The sequence below is a fragment of the Centropristis striata genome, chromosome 10, assembly GCF_030273125.1.
Source record: "Centropristis striata isolate RG_2023a ecotype Rhode Island chromosome 10, C.striata_1.0, whole genome shotgun sequence".
In the NCBI taxonomy this organism is placed as follows: Eukaryota; Metazoa; Chordata; class Actinopteri; order Perciformes; family Serranidae; genus Centropristis; species Centropristis striata.
The window spans coordinates 37,897,926-37,921,144 of record NC_081526.1 but is presented as its reverse complement, the minus strand read 5'-3'; the positions used below and the strand labels follow the sequence as shown (position 1 = coordinate 37,921,144).

The following is a 23,219-nucleotide window of genomic DNA, read 5'->3' as shown; positions in this document are numbered from 1 at the left end:
TTATTTATTTATTTAGGCTGTATTTACTTTATTTATTTTTGTTGATGAGCGCAATGAGGAAATATACACTACTGGTCAAAAGTTTTAGAACACACCAACTTTTCCAGAATTTAATTGAAAATGATGCAGTTTAATGTCTCAGTGTACTCTGAAATGAATGCACATTTGCAACATTTAAAATTATTTATTGAGCATGATAGTGTTTTGAAAATTAAAAAAAAGATTCAAAATCACATTTTATGTTGGATTAAAGGACTAAAAAAAGACACAAAATGACCAAAAAAAGACACAAAATGACAAAAAAGACACCAAAAGACACAAAATGACTAAAAAAAAGACACAAAATGACAAAAAAGACACAAAATGACTAAAAAAAGACACAAAATGACAAAAAAGACACCAAAAGAGACAAAATGACTAAAAAAAAAAAGACACAAAACGACCAAAAAAAGACACAAAAAGACTTACAAAGACATGAAAAGAATTCAAAAATGGACAAAATAGCCCAAGACTCCATAGAGTTAAGTTGTTAACCCATTTCTTGTTCCCTGAAAAAGGCCTACTTGTATAATTCTGAAATGTACATTATTTTCCAGTTTTGGTTCAGCTTACCTTTTTTTATTTACCTCTGGCAGTTCACCACTTACCTTTGTACCCTTTCAAGCTGTTCATTTGACTTGAACTGCTTGAATTTCAATAAAAAACTGGAAAAATTGGGGTGTTCTAAAACTTTTGACCGGTAGTGTATCTGGAGATGAAAACGAGCTGGGGAGGAAAAGTTCACCATGTCACCTTCCCACTTCTGATGTAGCACACACACACACACACACACACACACACACACATCCATCATCTCCGACCCTTTCTGCCAACTACTGAGCTTTATGCTGGTACGAGACAACAGCCTGACTGAAACTACAATACCCAGGCTGCATTGCTTTGGGGGTCTCAGGACCTGCTTTGTGCACCACGTTACTTGTAATATAGACAGTCAGATATTTCTGGTTTCTATTTTCGGTAATGGGGGGCCTGGACTCTTTACACACAGATTCACCGAGCAGAACTCCCACCGTGGAGCTCTGATCCTGCGGGGGTACTCTGGGCTTTGAGGGTGGGATGGGAGGGGTTCTTGGGTACACAAAGGGGTTTTAAATGCATGTCACAGCTTTTTTTGCATGAGGAATGTGCCTGCTTTTTGAGCTGTCGAGGGCGGAGGGGCTGATGGGAGTCGATGAACTTCCCCGCCCTGTTGGAGGCTGTTTGGGTTTCAGATGTTTTATTAAAGACTGCTGTTACATAAAAACTTTACCAGGATTACATACTGTACAACAATAAAGAAGTGTTGTTTTCTAAGATGTCAGAGTTTGGGCCTCATGTGTTACATACCAGCTGCTGAGTTGTTAAAGAGGCAATGTGTAAGATTTCACCAGAATTTAGCTTTAACCCTCGCTTGGGATAGAAACATATGTTTTCTTTTTTAAAAATCTACAAATATACACCGTTTATCGTGGAAAGAAACTGTGAAAACAGGCATTATTGTTGAACTTTCTGACAGCCTGTGACCAAAACAAAAAATAGAAATGGGTAATTGAAAACATAAAACAAAAAATAAAGCGTGACAAATCTGTTTACACAGAGCAGAGAGGAGAGGACAGGAGAGACTGGAAACATGACAATACTTCAATATGTACAATATGTGGAGCAATTTTTCCCCCCAACATTAGTTACACTTGTGGGGAAAAGTGTTTATATATAAATTCCATTTTATTCCAAATTTTAAAAAACTATCAAATGTGACAAATGTACCTTTTCTGATTTCTGTCCTTATAATTGTCCTATTCTGCACAAAGACATGTTTGAGTTGTTCCCACTTCTAGCCATGATTGTGCTGATTCCACTGAGCTGCAGGACTTAGTGATTTTATCTTTTTTATAAATTGCAATGAAAAATGAGGATACTATAAATGAAATGTTAAAAGAGCAAAAAAAAAAAAATACCTGTTACGGTTCAGATGGTTAAAACATTTTAAAAAAACCTGAACAAATGTGAATTGATAGTTTTGACATTCTGTCAAAGATATATATGTATTGTGTTGCAAAAATGAGCATGCTAACCAGCTAGCCCCAGCCCTGTCCTGTGCTGTAGTTCCACTACGTGCCTCTAGAGGCGATAGTGGGTAACTGTAGTGTCCAGTCTGCCTCACAGAGGACGAAAAGTACTGAAGACCTGTCCATCATGTTGAAGATGAAGAGCACAGTAAACCCAAATACCAGCACAGTTCTTGAAGCTGGATTTAATCTGATTTAAAACACAGTTTGGATGTTTTGAAGTGTCGTTCTATGAGCTACTTATCCACAGTCAGTGTGCACTGCAAAAAAAGAAAAGTTGGGTGAACTCAAAATTTCAAGGCAACAAACTTCGATAAAAGTTTAAGTTGGACAATTAAACTAAATATTTTAAGTTTTGTTTTTGAGTTTGCTCAACTCTGAATTCAGATTTTTGAATTTATAATTTCACATTGTAATAACTTTTAATCCTTATTTCTGCAATGTGCTGAATTGTAACGCCGCTATGAAATGTCAGCTAATGTTGCGACCACAATTTTGAGTTAGCATTGATACGCTAATGGCTTCCTGCTAGCATCAGTTAGCAGCTAGCATCAGTTAGCCGCTAGCTTTCGCTAATGACCGAATTTCACCGATTTCCCGCATTTCCCAACAAAGAAATAAGAGTTATCAGAACTATTGTCCCTTGTTGTGAACCCCAACTTAAAGATATAAGTAACAACAACTCACAAACTTGTTTTTGAGCAGACAACTGGCTTCCTTTGTTGTGCTAACTTACATTATTGCCCTAAATGTCAATCATTTATATTTCCAAGTTTTACCAACTTAAATCACTGTTTTAGGCCAAAAAATACAAGTTGGCTTTTTTTGCAGTGTGTAAGCTGCAGCAGATGGAGGATGCTGTGGATGGGGACAGCAACCAAATGTATTTTAGACACTGGAAAAATTATAATTGTCAGTTTAGGTGAACACCATTTTTATAATATCATTACTTTACCATCAGACAGCACTGTTATAGTTCATGTGTTTGGATCTAAAGCAGTTATTGACGCTCTCTTCGAGGCTACCAGGCTCCTTTGACAAAAACAGAAATTTAATTTTGCCTAGCAGGACACTGGAGTTGAAAGAAGTATTCAGATACTAGATTTCAGTTAAAGTTAAAGTCCTGCATTCAAACCCCTACTGAAGTAAAAGTACAAAAGTATCAGCATCAAAATGTACTTAAAGAATAAAAAGTAAAAGTACTCATAATGCAGAATGACCTCTCTCTTGATTGTTCTTAACCCTTTATCAGGCAAAGAACTATATTTGGTAACTTCAGGTAATATTTTGAGAAAAAAAGTTGCAAGTTGACTAGATTAAAGTGGCAAATCTACAAGAAATAAAGTCGCAGATTTAAGAGATTTAAAGTGGCAAATCTGTGCGAAAAAGATCTCCCAGATTCACCACTTTAAATCTCATAAATCTGCGCATTTTTTTCTTGTAGATTTGCCCTTTTAATCTGGTAAACTTTTTTCTCAAAATATTATTTTGTATGTTTTTTTTCACATTCTGGCAGTATGTAATATCCTCCAATATTCTCTAGGGTTAAAATTTGGAATTTGCAAGTATTTCAATGAGTGTCCTATTAAGGGTTAAAGTGGTGAATCTGGGAGAAAAAAGTTGCTTTTTTCCCCATTTTTTTCTCGTAAATCTGCAACTTTTTTTGCACAGATTTGCCACTTTAATCTAGTAAATTTGCAACTTTTTTCTCGAAATATTACCTGAAGTTACCAAATATAGTTCTTTGCCTGATAAAGGGTTAATGATGCCAAGTTAGGGCGATTAATTAATATATTATATACAGTGGTTTAATGTAGAAGAATAAGTAACTATTTGAGTTTGATAACCTTTTTCAAGTTAAATCTTCGACCTGAAAAAGTAACTGTCTCTTAAATGTAGTGTAGAAGTATAAAGTTACATAAAATGGAAAATTTTCAAGTACAAAAACTTAAAAATTGTACTTAATCACAGAGTATTTGAGTAAATGTACTTTGTTACATTCCAACAATGTCTGTTGCCGCCTAAATTGGTTTTATTTAGTTTGTTTTTATTAACCCATCAACAAGTTTCTCTGAGCATTTTGAAGATTCTCATGAGAAAGGCTTAATGGAAACACCAAAATTCAAAAAAAAAATTCAAAAAAATTGCATAAAAGTTTTTACACTGGCTTGAGGTTTATTTTTGTCTTTTCAAAAAAATAGATAATGCTCTCAAGGGGAGATGGAAACACTTTTTCTTAATAAGTTCTGACGCAGTGAACATTTAACTCACATGACTGATCAGCTGTTGAAAGAACAATTAGAAGTTGCCAGTTGAATCTAATTCCTGATGACATATTTTCTCTCATGGGTGGCCAAAATTGTCCGATTAACATTTTTTTTTTACTATTACAAATTTTTTTTTCTCTCTTGCACAACCTCTTCTTCTTCTCCTGTTTACTGACTGATAAGCCTCCAGCAATACACTGCCATCTTCTGACCAAAGTACGTTACTGCAGCTATGTTTATTCGCTCTAAACAATTTGATGGAAACTCACTAATTCACTTTTTTTTTCTTTATTCTTCAATGACAAAAGTTGCAGATTAAAGTGGCAAATCTATGCGAAAAAAGTTGCAGATTTACGAGAAAAAAGTGGAAAAGAAAAAACATTTTTCTCGCAGATTCACCACTTCAAATCTCATCAACTTTTTTTTTTCCATATATATCTTTTTCACATTATCTTTAATGCAACATTTCAAAATTTCGCTTTAAAATTCAATTTGACTTAAATGGAAACATGGCCACAGTTGGAACGTGCTATTCCTTTAAAGCTCGGGACTAAACACATGAAGAAACCACACGTTCTCTGCTTTAATCCAGAATGATTTTTAAGGTGTAACTCAAACACACAGACTCATTTTTATATTTTACCAGCACCACATTGAACGCTCCGAGGAGAGAAATAAGAAGCAACAACACAGAGGTAATCCTTCTTCAGGTCTGCATATATTTTCAATGGTAACATTCATTCTATCAGAGTTTCAGTGAGGTTTGAAATGTCAAGGAACAACACTCTAGAAATATCCTGGTGGGAGAAGAAGAAGAAATTATATGATCGAGGGGAAGAAACACAATGAAGCACTTGATTCTGCTGCACTTAGTGCCTCACCCTCCAGGGGCCGCTCTCACACACTTCTCTTTACATTATCTACTCTGTACTCGCTCACTTCTCCAAACACACCAGAGGGAAGAAACCCAGGATCTTTTCATTTATCCCTTTTGACAAACACACACAGAAGGGGTGGCTAGGTGGCGGTGGGTATGGAAGAATTATCCTATCTTTATTCAAGAGCGTAGATTTTCAGTTTGAGAGCATAATTTGTCTTTCTCGTGCTCAGATTTGTTCTCCTCATGCTCACATTTTGCGCTCGCACTCAGATTTCTGCTGCTTTCTTTCAAAATGTGTGCGCACACTTAAAAATCACATGCTTGTGCTCACATTTCTTCTTCTTGGACACAAACATTTCGCTCGCACTCAAATATGTCCTGTGCGCGCTCAAATCTAAAGTCTTTTTTTTATTTTAAGCGCAGGGCGGGACATCGTTCAGTCTGAGCAGACACCTCGACCTGAGAGGACGTGCGTGTTCTGGGTGCGAGCACAAAAGTTTTGAGAGCGCAGAGTTGAGATCTGAGCGCGTAGACTTTAGATTTGAGCGCGAGCGAAATGTTTGTGTCCAAGAAGAAGAAATGTGAGCACAAGCATGTGATTAAGTGCGCGCACACATTTTGAAAGAAAGCAGCAGAAATCTGAGTGCGAGCGCAAAATGTGAGCATGAGGAGAACAAATCTGAGCACGAGAAAGACAAATTATGCTCTCAAACTGAAAATCTACGCTCTTGAATAAAGATAGGATAATTCTTCCATAGGTGGGGGGCTGCAGAGAATGCAGAAACAGCAACAGACATGAAGTCTTATTCAATAGAGACGTGAGAATACATGCATCCTCTTATCTCCCGTGTTGTGTGTACTCATGCCTGTTAATTAGTAACCGGGCAGGTCAGAGTGAGCACTCTGGAACTACATTTCCCATTGGGATTATAAGGACATTATCGGACAGAAGTGACAGGCGACAGTGCACGCAGAACCACAACGGTGAGAAGAGAAGAAAAAAAAAAAAATATCTGGGGGAATTAGATTTCTATTCCTTTTTCACCTCCAGAGACCATGTTCAGAGTCACATACATACTGAATCACCCTCCTGTGAGAAGAGTCATGGTTCAGAGAGAATGACTGACAAACAGAGGGTCAGGGGAAAATAAAAATCCAAAAATATATATTTATGTTTATATTTATATATATTTATATATTTACGAGGTATGTATCCACAAAAAAAAGAAAAAACACCCAAAATTTCAAAATAGGCAGTCTGTGTTTCTCCAAATGTGTCCTTGCTTGCGATGCCTTAAGGAAGCATTATTATTAATAAGTAATTATTAATTAAAAATAAACTAAAAACCGGGAAGCGTTGCTGTCCGACAGCTCCTGCTCATCAAAACCTCGTAGTCCGCTTCTCTGAGACCAGAATCTCCACAATCAGGAGTCCCAAAGCACCGAGGAGGTGCTGCTGGTGTCAGGCTGCTGCACTCCAAGAAAGAAAAAAATCACAGTCCCAAAAAAGGAAAAATTTCACTTCATTGTTGAAAACAAAAGAAAAACAAAAACTCCTCCTAACCGTTGATTCCCCAACGACCACGTTCTCAGAGTGTGCACACTGTCGAGGGTGGTTTAGGTGCTGGGTGGGAGGTGACGGGAGGACAGCCACAGGTCCAATAAAAGGTGTCCTTGTGCAACAAACAAGCCTCGAGGTTAAACAAAATGAGAAACAAAAGAACCGCTGGCAGGTGTCCTCCCCACGATTGTTAGTTAGGCTGGCAGTAGGGGATCTCTCCCCCCTGTGGTCATGCTAGGTACTGCTGCATCGCCGTCTTCGCCCTAAAGGAAAACACAGACACACATCAGTCCACGCTGCTCAGCTGTTTGAGCTTCTGATGAGAATTCACCTATGGCTAAGCCACACCCCCAAACACGATGAGCCAATCACAGTGCGCATAGCTAACTCAATACATTAGGACATTCTCTGCTTCCACATCCATTGAAATGCATTGGAGTCCGTTTTCAGTCGTTTTTTATGCGTTTTTTCTTGAGATTTTAAGTTTAAAATGGTCAAACTGTGTGCATGGGGTACATGCAACTCTGACACAACATCTCCTCATTAATGACTGGAGACAAATCCAGCGACTCCATCTTAACGAGCGCTAACGAGGTCGGCCGGCTGGTTAACAAGCCGGCCGACCTCGTTAGCAGCAGTTAGCTACAGTTAGCTCTGTAGCAGTACAGTGTGTATGTGCTGCTGCTGCAGGAGGTGTTCACTTAGCGATCTCTGTTTTTTTTACAACAAGCACCAGAATGAGCGGTGTCAGTGGGCTGAAAAGATAAGTGAAAACCTCTAACCTGTTAATGAAGGCCCTTTTGGTGACTTCAAGATGATATTTCATCTTTCTGTCTCCAAAAATGATTAATTGCCTCCTGTGAAATTTCTCTGACTGTCACAGCTGCCGTAGCGCCCGTCACCGAATGTTGACAGTTTGTCCGAGTGAGTGGAGGGGGCGGGGCTTAGCCATAGGTCAATTGCTTTTTGTCATTTGATATTCTGGCTCACCTGTCACAGAGGTTGGGGTCAGACGCCTGGGTGAGTTTGTGCAGAATGTCCACAAAGCCCATCTCCCTCAGCTTGTCCTGACGCTCCTGAGAACCTGATCACAGAGCAGAGAGGGGATTCATTCAAAACATCAGTTTACAAACTCACACTACTTGTGCAGTATTATCCAAGGATTTATTCTGTTTTTGGATTCTCTGTTCAGTGCAGAGGTGAGAAAAACAAGCGGTAAGTAACTGATATAAAAATTGTCATTTTAAGGTTATTCAGTATCTGACAACATCTCAAATTTCCATTTCATCTTTGTCTTGAAATGACCAGGAACAAGTGGCCTTGTAAATTCTTTTACCATTTTCTTGTAGTCTGTTGTTCACAAAACAGTTAATCATGCTTAATAAAGCTGTCAGTATTTACTATTTCTAGCCCGCTTCCTATTCAGTGTGTGTTGCCAATTCAACACATAAGTAAAGTTCCTATTGCCACGATCTTTCTAAACTTAATTAACCCTTTGATGCACAACATGGGTCTAAAGTGACCCGACTGAGTCTTTAATTTTCTATATCTTCGCAATAAATTAATTTCATCATTCAGTATTCCAGGTTTTCCTCAATCAATTTGTTTTTCATCATCATACATCCTAATTTTTTGTTTTTCATTTCTTACTTTTTGAATAAAAACCCCTTTTTGTATCGCTACGCTTCTAATGCACAACATGGGTCAAAAATGTCATTATGGGGGTATTGTGTGTATAATTTTAAGGAAAAATGAATTTAATCAATTTTGGAATCAGGCTGAAACATAAAAAAATTTGGAAAAAGTGAAGCTCTGTTAATTCCTTCCAGATACACTGCATGTGTGACAAAATGATACATAAACACGTTAAATATATTAAATATATGAGTGTGGAAAGTAACTATCTGAAACAAATTACTATTATTATAGTATTAAGTAACTTCATTTTAATACAAATTTGGATAAATGAGTCATTTTTGACCCATGTTATACTTTAGAAGTGTTGTCCATATGTTGTGCATCAAAGGGTTAAGTAAGGTTTTTTTGCATCAACATAACTCAGTACATTAAGACGTGATGCAAAGGGTCCTAACAGACCCAAAAGGTCCAGATATTTAGCCTGCTAGACATCTGGTATGAGCGTTACAAAACTGTTGGTGAGGGAAAATCAGGCTAAACAGTGGGAACTCGGCATAAATGTCACATAAGAACTACCTTGCTTGTTCATATGTTTATTTGATATGTTTACCCTCCAACGGGAGAAAAAGGGACAATGCAAGAGAGGTATGAAAACAAGGAGAGTTGTGGAAAAAGGTTTAATTTTACTTCTACTGTAACTTTACTTGATAATTTGTGTCAAAATAGGTCTCTGCTCCCTGGGGGAGAAGTATGTGAATATTCTACTAATGTTGGAAAATTGTACAGCACATGTAAAATGTTGTTGGAATGTTGATATGTGGAATAGATAAAAAAGATAATTAAAAAAAAAAAAAGAAGAACTACCTTGCTTGGCAAAATAATGGTCGTTCTTAAAAAGTTATTGCATTTTTTTTACTGCAATGTGTTTATTTGATGAAATATTGCCAAATATATCAAATAACTATTTTGTAAAAGCACATTAGCTGTTCTTATATCACTGTAAACTGTAATTGCGTCTCTGAAACGAAGAGATCTAGTACCAACATCAGCAGCGTAGCTGAGGCCACGTTCCATTCCTAAAGTGGTAAATCCTGCACCAACAGAACCATGTGAACACGCCTTCAGATCTAACAAAAAAAGCCAAAACTTCAGCTCCCGTCACATCCCCCCGCCTGCTCACTCTTTATTCCTCCTTCCCGTTGTGCCGTCTTACCGTCCTCCTCGTTCCAGATCAGGTTTGAGATGCAGAAGGTGGCAGCGAGCTGCAGTTTCACATTCGAATGCCCCTGCAGGAACAGCACAGGTCAGAAAAATCACATGTGAGGAAAAACAGAAGGAAAGCAGAGGTCACATGGCCTCAATAACAACTTAAAGTGTCGTCTTTAGTTTGTGCAACATGATCTGCTTCGGCACCAAACATGAGATCTGATCACGAGGACGAGCTTTATATAAAGTACCATGTAGTATTTGATTTTCTGGAGCATGTCGTCATTGGTCATGATGAGTTCCTTGGCTGTGTTGCCGTCGGCGATGTTGGCGAGGATACACAGCGTCTGACAGAGAAGAAAAGAGTCACATCAGTGCTGAACATTTTGTTCTGTGTGATTCAGGAAAACAAAATCTAAGCTGCCAGCCGATTCTCTCTGATATACACTACTGGTCAACAGTTTTAGAACACCAACTTTTCCAGAATTTAATTGAAAATGATGCAGTTTAATGTCTCAGTGTACTCTGAAATTAATGCACATTTGCAACATTTAAAATTCTTTATTGAGCATGATAGTGTTTTGAAAATTAAAAAAAGATTCAAAATCACATTTTATGTTGAACTAAAGGACTAAAAAAAGACACAAAATGACCAAAAAAAGACACAAAATGACAAAAAAAGACACCAAAAGACACAAAACGACCAAAAAAAGACACAAAATGACTTACAAAGACATGAAAAGAATTCAAAAATGGACAAAATAGCCCAAGACTCCATAGAGTTAAGTTGTTAACCCATTTCTTGTTCCCTGAAAAAGGCCTACTTGTATAATTCTGAAATGTACATTATTTTTCAGTTTTGGTTAAGCTTACCTTTTTTTACTTACCTCTGGCAGTTCACCACTTACCTTTGTACCCTTTCAAGCTGTTCATTTGACTTGAACTGCTTGAATTTCAATAAAAAACTGGAAAAATTGGGGTGTTCTAAAACTTTTGACCGGTAGTGTATTTTTAGCTCTACAAGCAGCAGTGGACCCGTGGACAGCCTGTATACATGCAGACTGTAGGAACCACTGCAGTGCGGCTTTAGGATGAATTCTGTATTAATAAGCATGAAGCAGATGGTGGGCTCACCTGTTCTTTGACCTCTATACTGTGCTCCGCTTCCAGGATGAGGGTCACCGCCTGCATGATCTGCTTCCCGTGAGAACTCATGATCTGGTCAATGTGCTGACAGTCAAGAGTGGAGAGGAAACAAGAGAGAATCTGTAAGCACCTTCCTGCAGAATGTATGCCACATTAAGCACATCCATACATTTCTGCAGGTGTATTAAAGGGGAAGTCAGAAGTTCATATATAATGTGTCTGAAGTTCAAATAATATGGTAAAAATAATCTGTATGAGCAAAAACCACGTCTTCTCCAGGCAAGATTCTACAGGATTTACATTACATACACTGCTACAGTCTGAGTCTGCAGAGGTCAGGGAAATCAGTCATCTCAGCTGTCGATGACATTTCTCCACTATTTTAGATCACATTCCTGCTGCAACATGTTTGATTGTTCAGTTTTGTTTTGAAGATTTTATTGATGCAGCTATATTCTGTTAAAGTAATCCCTCTAACTGCAATAACGGTGGTATAGAGACACCAAGAGCACAAATATGGAAGACCCCGAAACACTGACCAATCAGAGCAGACTGGGCTTTTTAGTGAGATTAACCCATTGAGGCCTAAAACGCCTGTAAAACCTCTGGGTGATTTTAAAATAAGCCCCTAAAACCTGAAGTTTTTCTGGAAATTCAACAGAAGTGTCAACTCTTCTACTAAATAATAGATTTTTCAGCCTCTGTAGCAGATAGAAATGAAATTCAAAAAGTATTTGAGAGCTTATACAAATACTACAAAACGACATATCCGCTTGTCAGGCTTCAACGGGTTAAAAGACCAGGCAGGTGGTAAAATGAAGCATCTCACACAGAGAGTTTGTGGTGCAGCAGCCATGGGCAGTTCAAGAAAAGTAGTGTAAAAATTCTGCATTTAAACATGTTCTAGTAAAATCAAATGTAACCTGAAAACTAGCATAAAAGGTCACCTTTAACTCTTCAATCATGTGTGTGTGTGTGTGTGTGTGTCTCTCACTGGACGTGTTGACAGCAGATTTCGCAGCAGGCCGAGGGTCTTCATCAGCACGTTGGTGTCGGGGTCCGATAGCAGGCGGAACAACTGTTCTGTCCCCAAACACCGAACGATCTCCACCTTCACCTTCTGGTCCGCCTGGAACGCCATGTTCTGAGAAAAAAACAACAAAGGCACATAATCTGTATAAATGAGTCACTGTTTTGCAGTGAAGATTTAAAAAATAAGAAGCTGAGATGTTTCATTCAATATATTTTGATGGTTGAAAGAAGCATACAAGTGTGTATCTTGTTCTTACCATCAGGGCCCAGATCCCGTTGACCCTCAGTGCAGGACTGTCACTCTGGGTCAGACTGCATAGTAATTCAATCACCCCTGACTCCAGGATGGGCTGCAGAGCAACAGAAAGAAATTACCCTAATGTTAAATCAATATATTCTGTTGTTCTCTTTATATATACACTACTGGTCAAAAGTTTTAGAACACACCAACTTTTCCAGAATTTAATTGAAAATGATGCAGTTTAATGTCTCAGTGTACTCTGAAATTAATGCACATTTGCAACATTTAAAATTCTTTATTGAGCATGATAGTGTTTTGAAAGTAAAAAAAAAAAGATTAAAAACCACATTTTATGTTGGACTAAAGGACTAAAAAAAGACACAAAATGACCAAAAAAAGACACAAAATGACCAAAAAAGACACCAAAAGACACAAAATGACTAAAAAAAAGACACAAAATGACCAAAAAAAAGACACAAAATGACCAAAAAAAGACACAAAGTGACTAAAAAAAGAAACAAAATGACCAAAAAAAAGACACAAAGTGACTAAAAAAAAGAAACAAAATGACAAAAAAGACACAAAATGACCAAAAAAGAAACAAAATGACCAAAAAAAGACACAAAATGACAAAAAAAGAAACAAAATGACCAAAAAAAGACACAAAATGACCAAAAAAAGACACAAAATGACTAAAAAAAGAAACAAAATGACCAAAAAAAGACACAAAATGACCAAAAAAGACACAAAATGACTAAAAAAAGACACAAAATGACCAAAAAAGACACAAAATGACTTACAAAGACATGAAAAGAATTCAAAAATGGACAAAATAGCCCAAGACTCCATAGAGTTAAGTTGTTAACCCATTTCTTGTTCCCTGAAAAAGGCCTACTTGTATAATTCTGAAATGTACATTATTTTTCAGTTTTGGTTAAGCTTACCTTTTTTTATTTACCTCTGGCAGTTCACCACTTACCTTTGGACCCTTTCAAGCTGTTCATTTGACTTGAACTGCTTGAATTTCAATAAAAAACTGGAAAAATTGGGGTGTTCTAAAACTTTTGACCGGTAGTGTATATGTGTGTGTGTGTGTGTGTGTGTGTGTGTGTGTGTGTACCTCTTTGCTGGGTGAGAACTCCAGCAGTAGATTGCATAGTGTAGAGGAGGCCATGACCAGGACTTCATCTGGAGCGTTCTGCAGCAGCTGCATGTAACCACAACAACACGTCTCAGTAAGTTTGTGTTTATGTGAGTATGTTAATGCAGGTTCTTCCCCAACAAAGATGTATAGATGGTTTTGCTGTATGCACTTCTTAAAAATGTCTTCATCACTTCACTGACCTTCATGAGGGGTTTCCACACTGCGTGGTCGTGAAAGCTCGTCCTCAGCTGCTGCACCGACCGCGAAAGACTGTGGAGACACCTGCACAAAGAAAACAAAAAAACTACTAACTAAAACAACTAAAAATACATTTGTTAATAAAAAAGTCAATAAATAAATATGTTTTTCAAAAAGATTGGTAACACTTTACAATAACCATCATTTATAGATGGTAAATAGATAGTTTATTAATGTTTAATCATCATTTATAAACCATATATAGGCCATTTAGAATGGTGAATAGAAAATGTAATAATGTTGAACTATAATTTATAAATGCCAAATAGATTACTTTACCATAAACAAGCATAATTATTAGTTTATTAATAGCTTTACACTCATTTTAACATTTTTAACACCATATTAAGTATGTAAATGATTTCAAAATGATTCTTATACCTTTAAGAAATTGCTTGAAAACATTTAAAGATTAAATATGTATTGAATTTTGTAAATGGTTAATAATAATTGGTTTATAAACCATTTATAACCATCGCTTAGATGGTTATTGTAAAGTGTTACCAAAAGATTTTTTAATTTTTTATTTCAGGGACTTTTAGTTATTTTATTTTTCTAGTTATATTTTTATTCACTATATAATGCATTTAATTCTGAATAAGCCTAAAGAGAAAAAAACAACACAAAAGGGTTAACTGTGTATAGAAACATGTACATTACAAAGACAGTTTATTACAAAAATATACAAATTATATACAAATTCTGTGGACCTTTGGTGTCACAAATGTCCATTGAACTTCTTTAATAATCAAATAATTTAATTCTAATTTACCTGACGGCGGCCAATCTGACTTTAATGCTGGATTCTGATAGGCCGCTGACTATCCGGTCCATCATGTTCTCGGTCTCTGTAATCTGAAGACAAAAACACAAAAGGATGGATTTGGATATAAATATGTATGCATAGTATTATATATGCAAAAAAATAGACAGAAGGAAAGGTGACCTTTTTGCGGATGTCCTCGTCATTGGAGCCTAGCGAGGCGTAAAGTTTGAAAGCAGCTTGTCTCAGCTCGTGTGCGTGCTTCAGGTCATGGTCCAGCTGCAGACGACAGAGAGGGCATGAAGTGAAACTGGTGCATAATGCCAACCAGTGGCAGAACTTTTAAACGCATTCATAATTAGACTCACTTATTAGTAGCTCAGCAATATAACCACAAATAACTCTATTCAGACTCACTTAGGATTAGTGGGTCAGGGATCAGGATCACTGATTATGGAAGCATAACTAAAGTGGCCAATAGCTGCCTGAGCAAAATAATCTAGTTGGATAAATAGCCTTTAATTGGCCTTATTAAAGAAAAATAATTGTGATTATTATTTTTAGCCAACCTAGTGTGATGTCTCCAGGGATTTAAAGGTTGACTGGGATAGATAGCTGGAAGATATTTCAATCAGCCTCAGCTGTACTTTGTGTTTTGTGCTCATGAGCAAAATAAGATGGTGAACACTGTAAACATTTTATCTGCTAAACAACAGCATGTTAGCATGCTGATATTAGCATTTAGCTCACAGTTAGCTAGCTTGTCTGTCGACTCTTAGGACTGTATCCAGAGGTGGAAAAAGTATTCAGATCTCTTACTTAAGTAAAAGTACTAATACCACACTGTGAAATTACTCCGCTACAAGTAAAAGTCCTGCATTCAAAATGTACTTAAGTGAAAGTACAAAAGTATCAGCATCAAAATGTACTTAAAGTATCAAAGTAAAAGTACTCGTTATGCAGAATGGAGCCGCTCAGATTATTTTATATATTCCAAATATTATATTAGATTATTATTATTAATGATGCATTTCTCAAGGTAGGGCTCATATTGACTACTTAATATTCTGTTATGAGGTTTATTTTAAAAATTGTCTAATCACCTAAATTTAGTGTTTTTTTTATGTTAAACCTCAACCTGTAAAGTAACTAAAGCTGTCAGCTAAATGTAGTGGAGTAAAAAGTACAATATTTGCCTTAAAATGTAGTGAAGTAGAAGTATAAAGTGACATAAAATGGAAATACTCAAGTAAAGTACAAGTACCTCAAAATTGTACTTAAGTACATTACTTGTGTAAAAGTACTTAGTTACTTTCCACCACTGGCTGTATCATTACAGTAACACCTGCACCCTTATCACCTCACTAATCAAATGTAAAGGGCATCTCAGGCCCTCTCACACACCCTTTTGATGTCCGTGATGGCAGACACAGAGCTGGGGTATTTGAAGTAGTCGGCCAGCATGGCCACCAGGTGGTCGGTGGTGCTGGCGATCCGCTGCAGCTCCACGTCGGGCTCCATCAGGTAAGCCAGCGTCTCCGCCCCCTCCACCCGCTCCTCCAGCAAATGCTCTTTACTGCACATCCGCACAAGGCACGGCAGGGTCTTAACAAAAAACAGGAGGTCAGATGCACACTCAATTTAACGGCCATTGATAAAATATCATAACAATAATAATAACTAGAGGAGCCAGACCTTTAGGACTATACAGCTGTCATCCGTCCTGATGGCACCCGCTCGACACATGTACGTTAGACTGGAACAGACGGAGAAGAGGTCACACACTTAAAGAGAAAGTATACAGGAAATGCAGTCATGTTTAATTTGCTAATATGAATTTACCATTTGGCTGCTGTTAGCTGCATTTCAATGGGTTGATCCCTTTGCATCATTCTGACAAATACCTGAGAGAGCAGCTCGCCATCCACCAGCACTGCAACAAAAACGGAGACAATAGGGGGTTGGAAAGTTAAACTCATATGAAGAGAAGAGAAGAGGAGAGGAGAGGAGAGAAGAGAAGAGAAGAGAAGAGAAGAGAAGAGAAGAGAAGAGAAGAGAAGAGAAGAGAAGAGAAGAGAAGAGAAGAGAAGAGAAGAGAAGAGACCCACCATTCACCAGTGTCATGGAGACCTGAGTGTTCTCATAGGCCAGGACTGAGAAACACTTTAACGCCTGCATCCGGACCTGGAGAGGCGATGAGGTCCGAAAAAAAGAGAATAATAAGTAAAATAAGTAAACTGTGCGTTAACGGTTGTATCATCCACTCAGGAAAATATATACAGTGACAGAGAGAGAGCTGTGTACCTTATAAGAGGGTGAGATAAGTAGAGGGGCGATGTTCTGGATGGCGCCGTGGTTGAAAAGAACCGTCTGGTGCTCCGGAGTCTGGAGAGAAAGCAAATCAACAATGTATCTTGGTGTGGCTAAAAGTGTGACGGACTCCACTGTGTTTGTGTGTGAACGAATACCAACAAATACCTTACAACAGTGGGAGAAGATCTGTGTGATGTACTCCTGGGTCCTCTGTGAGCGGCTCAGTAGAGACATTAGATGGGGAATCACAGTGGGGTCCTAAAAATAATCATACACAAATATGATTTAAAAATGGGTGTAATTAACCCATTGAAGCTTGGAAAGCGGATACGTCATTTTGTAGTATTTGTATCAGCTCTCAAATACTTTTTGAATTTAATTTCTATCTGCTACAGAGGCTGAAAAATCTATTATTTAGTAGAAGCGTTGACACTTCTGTTGAATTTCCAGAAAAACTTCAGGTTTTAGGGGCTGATTTTAAAATCGCCCAGAGGTTTTACAGGAAGTTTTAGGCGTCAATGGGTTACGAGTTGGACTTGTTCTTGCTATAAACATACTATTAGAGACAGTGAACCTACAGTATAGAGCAGCTGCACAGGGGTGACCGGACTGATGAAGACCGTTCTGAGACATCGAAGACAAGCTTCAATGAAGATCAGGTCCGGACACAGAAGACCTGCAAACACAAACAGTGGTGTTGTAAAGGTGTGTGTCTCACTCACGATGTTGTCCTCTGCAGTTAATATCTGCATGCATGAGTTTTGTGGTCAAACCTTGAAGAAGGGCAGGGATGATGTGACAGTCCACCAGGGACTTGATGTTGTTCTCAGTGCCCATGGCTAGGCTGCCCAGGACCACGGCACACTCTGTCCGCAGCTCCAGACTGGACAAACTCTGCTGGAGCAGGTACAGTAACCTGGAAACAATGAACACACACACACTGTTCACTGACAGGAGGATAAATAACCTGTAGCTTTTACAGTTCTTCTTCTATTCCAGTTTGTATTCTGACATTGCAAATACCTCCATCCAGGAAGAAAATGCTTTGGTTCAGTTTGTTTGTTTGTTTGTCAGCAGGATTTCAGAAAAACTACTGGCCCACTTGGGTGGAAGGTGTAGGATTTCCAGAAAAGTGTAAAGTGTGTGCAGAGACGTACCTCGGCACAGCTCCGAGGACGATCAGATTTGCCTTCTGCTTGTTGTTTCCTATGACAGCATTCTTCATGTCACTGTGAACACACACACACACACACACACACACAAAAAAGTTAATATGGTAGTGCTTCAAATTACAGCACACAGCGTATAGTGCAAATTCTTCCCAATTTACAGTGTACTTTTTGTGTTCCACAATGGTTCACCATACAAAAAACTACACTGCAAATTGGGAAGAATTACACTATGGGCTGTATAAAGTGTAACTCTTGCTTTACTTCTGTCAAGGTGAAATGAAATTTTATTAAAAAATATAAACATGCTTGCCCAACAGCATATTATGTTTAATTAGGATGCATTTCACACAGTATTGTCCGATGATAATACAAGTTAAGCTAGTAATCATCATATAATTATAGACTGTTTAGAGAGCGGCAGTCTGTGGAACAGCAGACGTCATAAGCTAGGCTTGGATGGTATCAAGGTATTATGGTAAACCAGGGTATTTAGTCATAAAAAAATTCTGTCAAAAATTCAGGTACGTTAAACTGATACAAAGTTGTGGCTAAAGAGGGTAACAGGTCAAATCTGCTGCTGCAACATGTGCCATCATTTAAATTTCTGTGTCTTGTACAAATGGTGACATTGACTATAAAGTAGTTCTATAGATCCATAAATATTTAAACCCAGCAAGACTTGTCTAAGCAGGAACTGACTACCACCAGCAGCACAACTTTCACTTTTTACTTTCACACCAATACCTCATATACTTTATACCATGGTGTAATATCTGGAAGGTATGAAAAAAATAGAAACCACCCAAACTTATCAATGAAAGACAGAAGGGAGAGAGGTCAGCCAGGTTGACATTTTCACATTAGAACAGAGGGGGTTCACATCAGATTCATCATATTGTTGTAGGACACAGAATGAGCCAGTTCATTTGAATGCACTGCATTTTGTTTGCCATGCAGCATGTCCTCTGCTCTGGAAGTGCCCCAGATGATATCATATAGCAGGTGAGGTGAGTGAGGCTCATGGAAAAGTACAGCTGTAGCAGGCAGTCAAGTCAGTCAGGTGCTCAGCTAGAGGACCGTACACGCCGTAACCAGAGCTAGTCTCCTCAGTCAGAAGTTAAAAATAACGATGAGATGGTCAGAGTCCAGGTCTCCGCATCAAGTCAAAGAGTGAGAGAGATAGAAGTCATACTGATGAGTGAAATGCATTTAGAAACAGATCGTCACATGAAAGTCTACGCATGTAAACAAAGAGGTCATGCACACTCGTCCATTGTATTTCAGCACAGGCACTTTATCAGATCAGAAAAAAGAGGGGGAAAAAGTCAGAGAAAAGGCAAATTAACTAGCTGAACAAAGTCAAACTTTTCAGTGAGTTGGTTGGTGGAATAGCAGCAATAAACGCTCTTCAAATTGTTGCCAACTATTTGAAAGGACGGACTGTCACTTACTGCTGCCTGCACTGAAAAAGATAATATAAAAATAAATAAAGTGCTGCTGGACTTACATGACTCCCTGCAGCACTTTCTGTGGGTCGGGGTCAAACAGTCTGTCAACATAATGGCGACTGGTGGCAGTGACTTCCTGTGTGAGGACAAATATAACAGAAACATTAGTGACAAAATCAACTGACATATACTAGCTTTTCTCAGAATTAATGAGATTAAATATTGCTCCCCCTCTCTCACACATACAGAACAGAAAATAATTCAGGTTTTAGCAACATAATGGCCTTTCATTCATTTTAAAATAAATTTAACAACAAATTAAAGTCTAACAGCAACTAAACAATTCTAAAGCAGTGATTTCTGATTATTTAAAGGAAATAAAAGCCCACAGTCATGCACACACATAACACATACAGCAGCTTCCATGGCAGGGCCCTTTAAAAACTGTTATGGCACCCACTGGCTGCATGTGACACACCAAAACTTTGTTTATATCATTGGCAGCTTTAACCAGAACTTTCGATATGACCCCACAGGAGCACACCGCACTCCGCTAGATATATTTTAGCTTAATGTTTATTTATACAAAAACAATACACACAACAACGGAGCTGCTTATGTTAAAATAACAGCAACCACAATCCTCCTTTCCGCATGTTTCTAAGGTGGGGGCGTTTCACTTTTGCAAAAATATGCTTGTAGATAGATAGATAGATAGATAGATAGATAGATAGATAGATAGATAGATATACTTTATTTATCCCAAGCTGGGAAATTACAGTGTAGCAGCAGCATTACACACAGAGACAATAACAACACAATTAAATAAAAAGAACAACCTAGGCATACTTCAAGCAATAAAATATAAAAAATACAATAAAAATACAATAAAATATAAAGTGTCTAAAGAAGGAGTAGAATAGAATTCCAGTGCAGAATAAATATGAATATACAGTATAAAAATGTTGGTGCTATAAAACAAATAAGGTGCAATGAACAGTGTGCATAAAAAACACATAAAGTGCATAGACAGTTGTTTATCTACCTATTTAAGGTTACCTTTAACTACACACCTGACAGTCATTGCTACCAAGTATAATTAATTACTATATTATGCAATAACCAACTGAGAGATGTTCGGCTGCTGACAGAGCTTATTTAAACCTCTAAAACTCCTCCAGAAGTATAAAATCAGTGAGTTACGTTAGCTTTACTAGCTTAACCGTATGCTAGTAGCTATTAGCCAACGTTAGCTAGCCAAACAACGTTTGCTACTGTAATGAAGTAGATGTATTCATTACAGGCAAACTATATTGAATGATTAGAGTAAGAAAATCTAATTCCTGAAATTGTGTTTCATTGTGCATTGCGGAAAATATGTTGTCGAAAGTGATGACAGCACTTTCACTCTTGTTAGCAGTTAGCTGCTAACTCATTCCAAGTGACACTGACAGCTACTGGGTGCGCTGGATTTGGTCTCCTTGACGCGCCGACGGAGCGGGCGGACACACGAGTGTTTTTTTTTTTTTTTAAATAAACTTTATTAACCCTCCTGTCGTCCTTCCGGGTCAAATTGACCCAATCTGTTTTGACTATTCCTTCTTTCCTCCCTCCTCCTGCCTTCCTCTCTTCTTTCCTCCTTCCTTCCTTCCTTCTTTCCTTCCTCCTCTATCCTCCTTCCTTCTTTCCTTCCTCCTCTATCCTTTCTTTCTTTCTTTCCTTCCTTTCCTCCTTCTTCCCTTCTTTTCTTTCCTCCTTCAGCTATCTCCTTTACTTTCTCTCTTCTTTCCTCCCTCCGTCCCTTCTTTCCTCCTTCCTTCCTTCTTTCCTTCCTCCTCTATCCTTTCTTTCTTTCTTTCCTCCCTTTCCTCCTTCTTCCCTTCTTTTCTTTCCTCCTTCCGCTATCTCCTTTCCTTTCTCTCTTCTTTCCTTCCTCCTGATTTCCTCTCCTTTCCTCCTTCCACCCTTCTTTCATCCCTCCCGCCTCCATTCCTTCCTCTATCCTCCTTCCTTCTTCCCTTCCCTCGCCCCCCCTTCCTTCCCTTCTTTCTTTCTTTCTTTCCTTCCTCCTTCCTTTCTGCCCTCTTTCCTTCCTGCCTCCCTCCTTTTCTCCCTCCTTCCTTCTTTATTTATTTTTTCCTTCCTTTCTTCTCCTCCCCTTTCTTTCCTCCATCCTCCTTCCTTTCTCTCTCCTTTCCATTCTTTCTCCTTTTCCTCCTCTCTTCTTTCCTTCCTCCATCCTTATTTCTTTCCTTCCTTCTTCCCTCCATTCTTTTTTACTTCCCTTTGCGTCCTTCCCTCTTCTTCCTTCCTATAGAGGAAGGAATGGAGGCGGGAGGGATGAAAGAAGGAAGGAAGGAGGAAAGAAGAGAGGAAGGCAGGAGGAAGGAAAGAAGAGAGAAAGTAAAGGAGATAGCTGAAGGAGGAAAGAAGGGAAGGAGGGAGGAAAGGAAGGAAAGAAAGAAAGGAGGATAGAGGAGGAAGGAAAGAAGGAAGGAAGGAGGAAAGAAGAGGAAATCAGGAGGAAGGAAAGAAGAGAGAAAGTAAAGGAGATAGCGGAAGGAGGAAAGAAGGGAAGGAGGGAGGAAAGGAAGGAAAGAAAGAAAGGAGGATAGAGGAGGAAGGAAAGAAGGAAGGAAGGAGGAAAGAAGAGGAAATCAGGAGGAAGGAAAGAAGAGAGAAAGTAAAGGAGATAGCGGAAGGAGGAAAGAAGGGAAGGAGGGAGGAAAGGAAGGAAAGAAAGAAAGGAGGATAGAGGAGGAAGGAAAGAAGGAAGGAAGGAGGAAAGAAGAGAGGAAGGCAGGAGGAAGGAAAGAAGAGAGAAAGTAAAGGAGATAGCGGAAGGAGGAAAGAAGGGAAGGAGGGAGGAAAGGAAGGAAAGAAAGAAAGGAGGATAGAGGAGGAAGGAAAGAAGGAAGGAAGGAGGAAAGAAGAGAGGAAGGCAGGAGGAGGGAGGAAAGAAGGAATAGTCAAAACAGATTGGGTCAATTTGACCTGGAAGGACGACAGGGGGGTTAAAGTGCATCTAAAAACGGACACACGGAGTCGCGTGTTCACAAACGTCCCCGCCCGCGCGGGCGACGTCATGACGCAAACCGATCCCACCACAAGCTACGTAGGCGGACCGCTAGCTCGCAGGCTAACAGAAGACATTTAATAGTTTGACAGCTCCAGACTTCTTCATCTGACTGATTTAATTATGCTAACAACGCACTTTTGGAGCAAGCATACTGTTATTCAGACAACGGCTGTTTGAAATGATGAGAGTGACACTCACAGACAGCACACTGATGCGGAGAGGGGCCTCCAACAAGCACGCCATCTCTCTTCCCCCGATCGAGCGCCCCAATCGGCGCAGCACTTTGCAGACACTCCGCCCCCCAGAGCAGCTGTGAGCGGCTTTTTAAATAAAAGTAACTGCAAGCTAAATCACGCCACTATCAAGCCGCTCCTCGCTGGCGCTAAAACAAAAAAAAAACAGCTGACTAGATTAAGAATATATAAATATATTTTTAAAAAACAACAGCAGCGCTAACTTGGCGAGCTGTCTGTCAGACAGTGGATTTATCAATGAGGTAAATGTTGTTTATAAATGTGACGTAGGTGAAGTCGCATTTTCGACACAATAACTTCAAACATAAAAACTATGAAATAGATTAAAAAAATAAACAAAAATAGACTGTGTAACATAAAGTAAATGTATCTACGTGTATAATAAATACAACATGCGATTTTAAATGAGCATTTCACATTTTTTGTGTTGAATCTGCTGCCGAATATAAAAATTCAGTTTGCTCAAACTCTGCGCATGCGCTTTGCAGACACTCCGCCCCCCAGAGCAGCTGTGAGCGGCTTTTTAAATAAAAGTAACTGCAAGCTAAATCACGCCACTATCAAGCCGCTCCTCGCTGGCGCTAAAACAAAAAAAAACAGCTAACTAGATTAAGAATATATAAATATATTTTTAAAAAACAACAGCAGCGCTAACTTGGCGAGCTGTCTGTCAGACAGTGGATTTATCAATGAGGTAAATGTTGTTTAT

At 38.6% G+C, this 23,219-nt stretch overlaps 1 protein-coding gene across 2 annotated transcripts; it reads right to left on the bottom strand.

Annotated features, from left to right (window-relative positions):
• Positions 1 to 5,073: 5,073 nt before the first annotated feature.
• Positions 5,074 to 22,726, bottom strand: armc8 (armadillo repeat containing 8). 2 transcript variants are annotated; one of them, XM_059343267.1, is made up of 22 exons: positions 22,455 to 22,726; positions 19,237 to 19,313; positions 17,715 to 17,786; positions 17,331 to 17,473; positions 17,136 to 17,233; positions 16,723 to 16,815; positions 16,549 to 16,629; positions 16,353 to 16,428; positions 16,087 to 16,177; positions 15,940 to 16,000; positions 15,649 to 15,849; positions 14,428 to 14,523; positions 14,254 to 14,336; positions 13,424 to 13,505; positions 13,200 to 13,286; positions 12,096 to 12,188; positions 11,801 to 11,950; positions 10,795 to 10,890; positions 9,912 to 10,007; positions 9,635 to 9,740; positions 7,807 to 7,900; positions 5,074 to 7,079 (listed from the first exon to the last, which is right to left on the bottom strand). In XM_059343267.1, the coding sequence occupies exons 1-22, from the start codon at positions 22,497 to 22,499 to the stop codon at positions 7,046 to 7,048; spliced, it is 2,055 nt and encodes a 684-aa protein (XP_059199250.1). In that variant the 5' UTR covers positions 22,500 to 22,726; the 3' UTR covers positions 5,074 to 7,045. The 2 variants fall into 2 exon arrangements, with proteins under 2 accessions (XP_059199250.1, XP_059199251.1); XM_059343268.1 differs by having other exon boundaries at positions 9,668 to 9,740; positions 22,455 to 22,725.
• Positions 22,727 to 23,219: the final 493 nt, after the last annotated feature.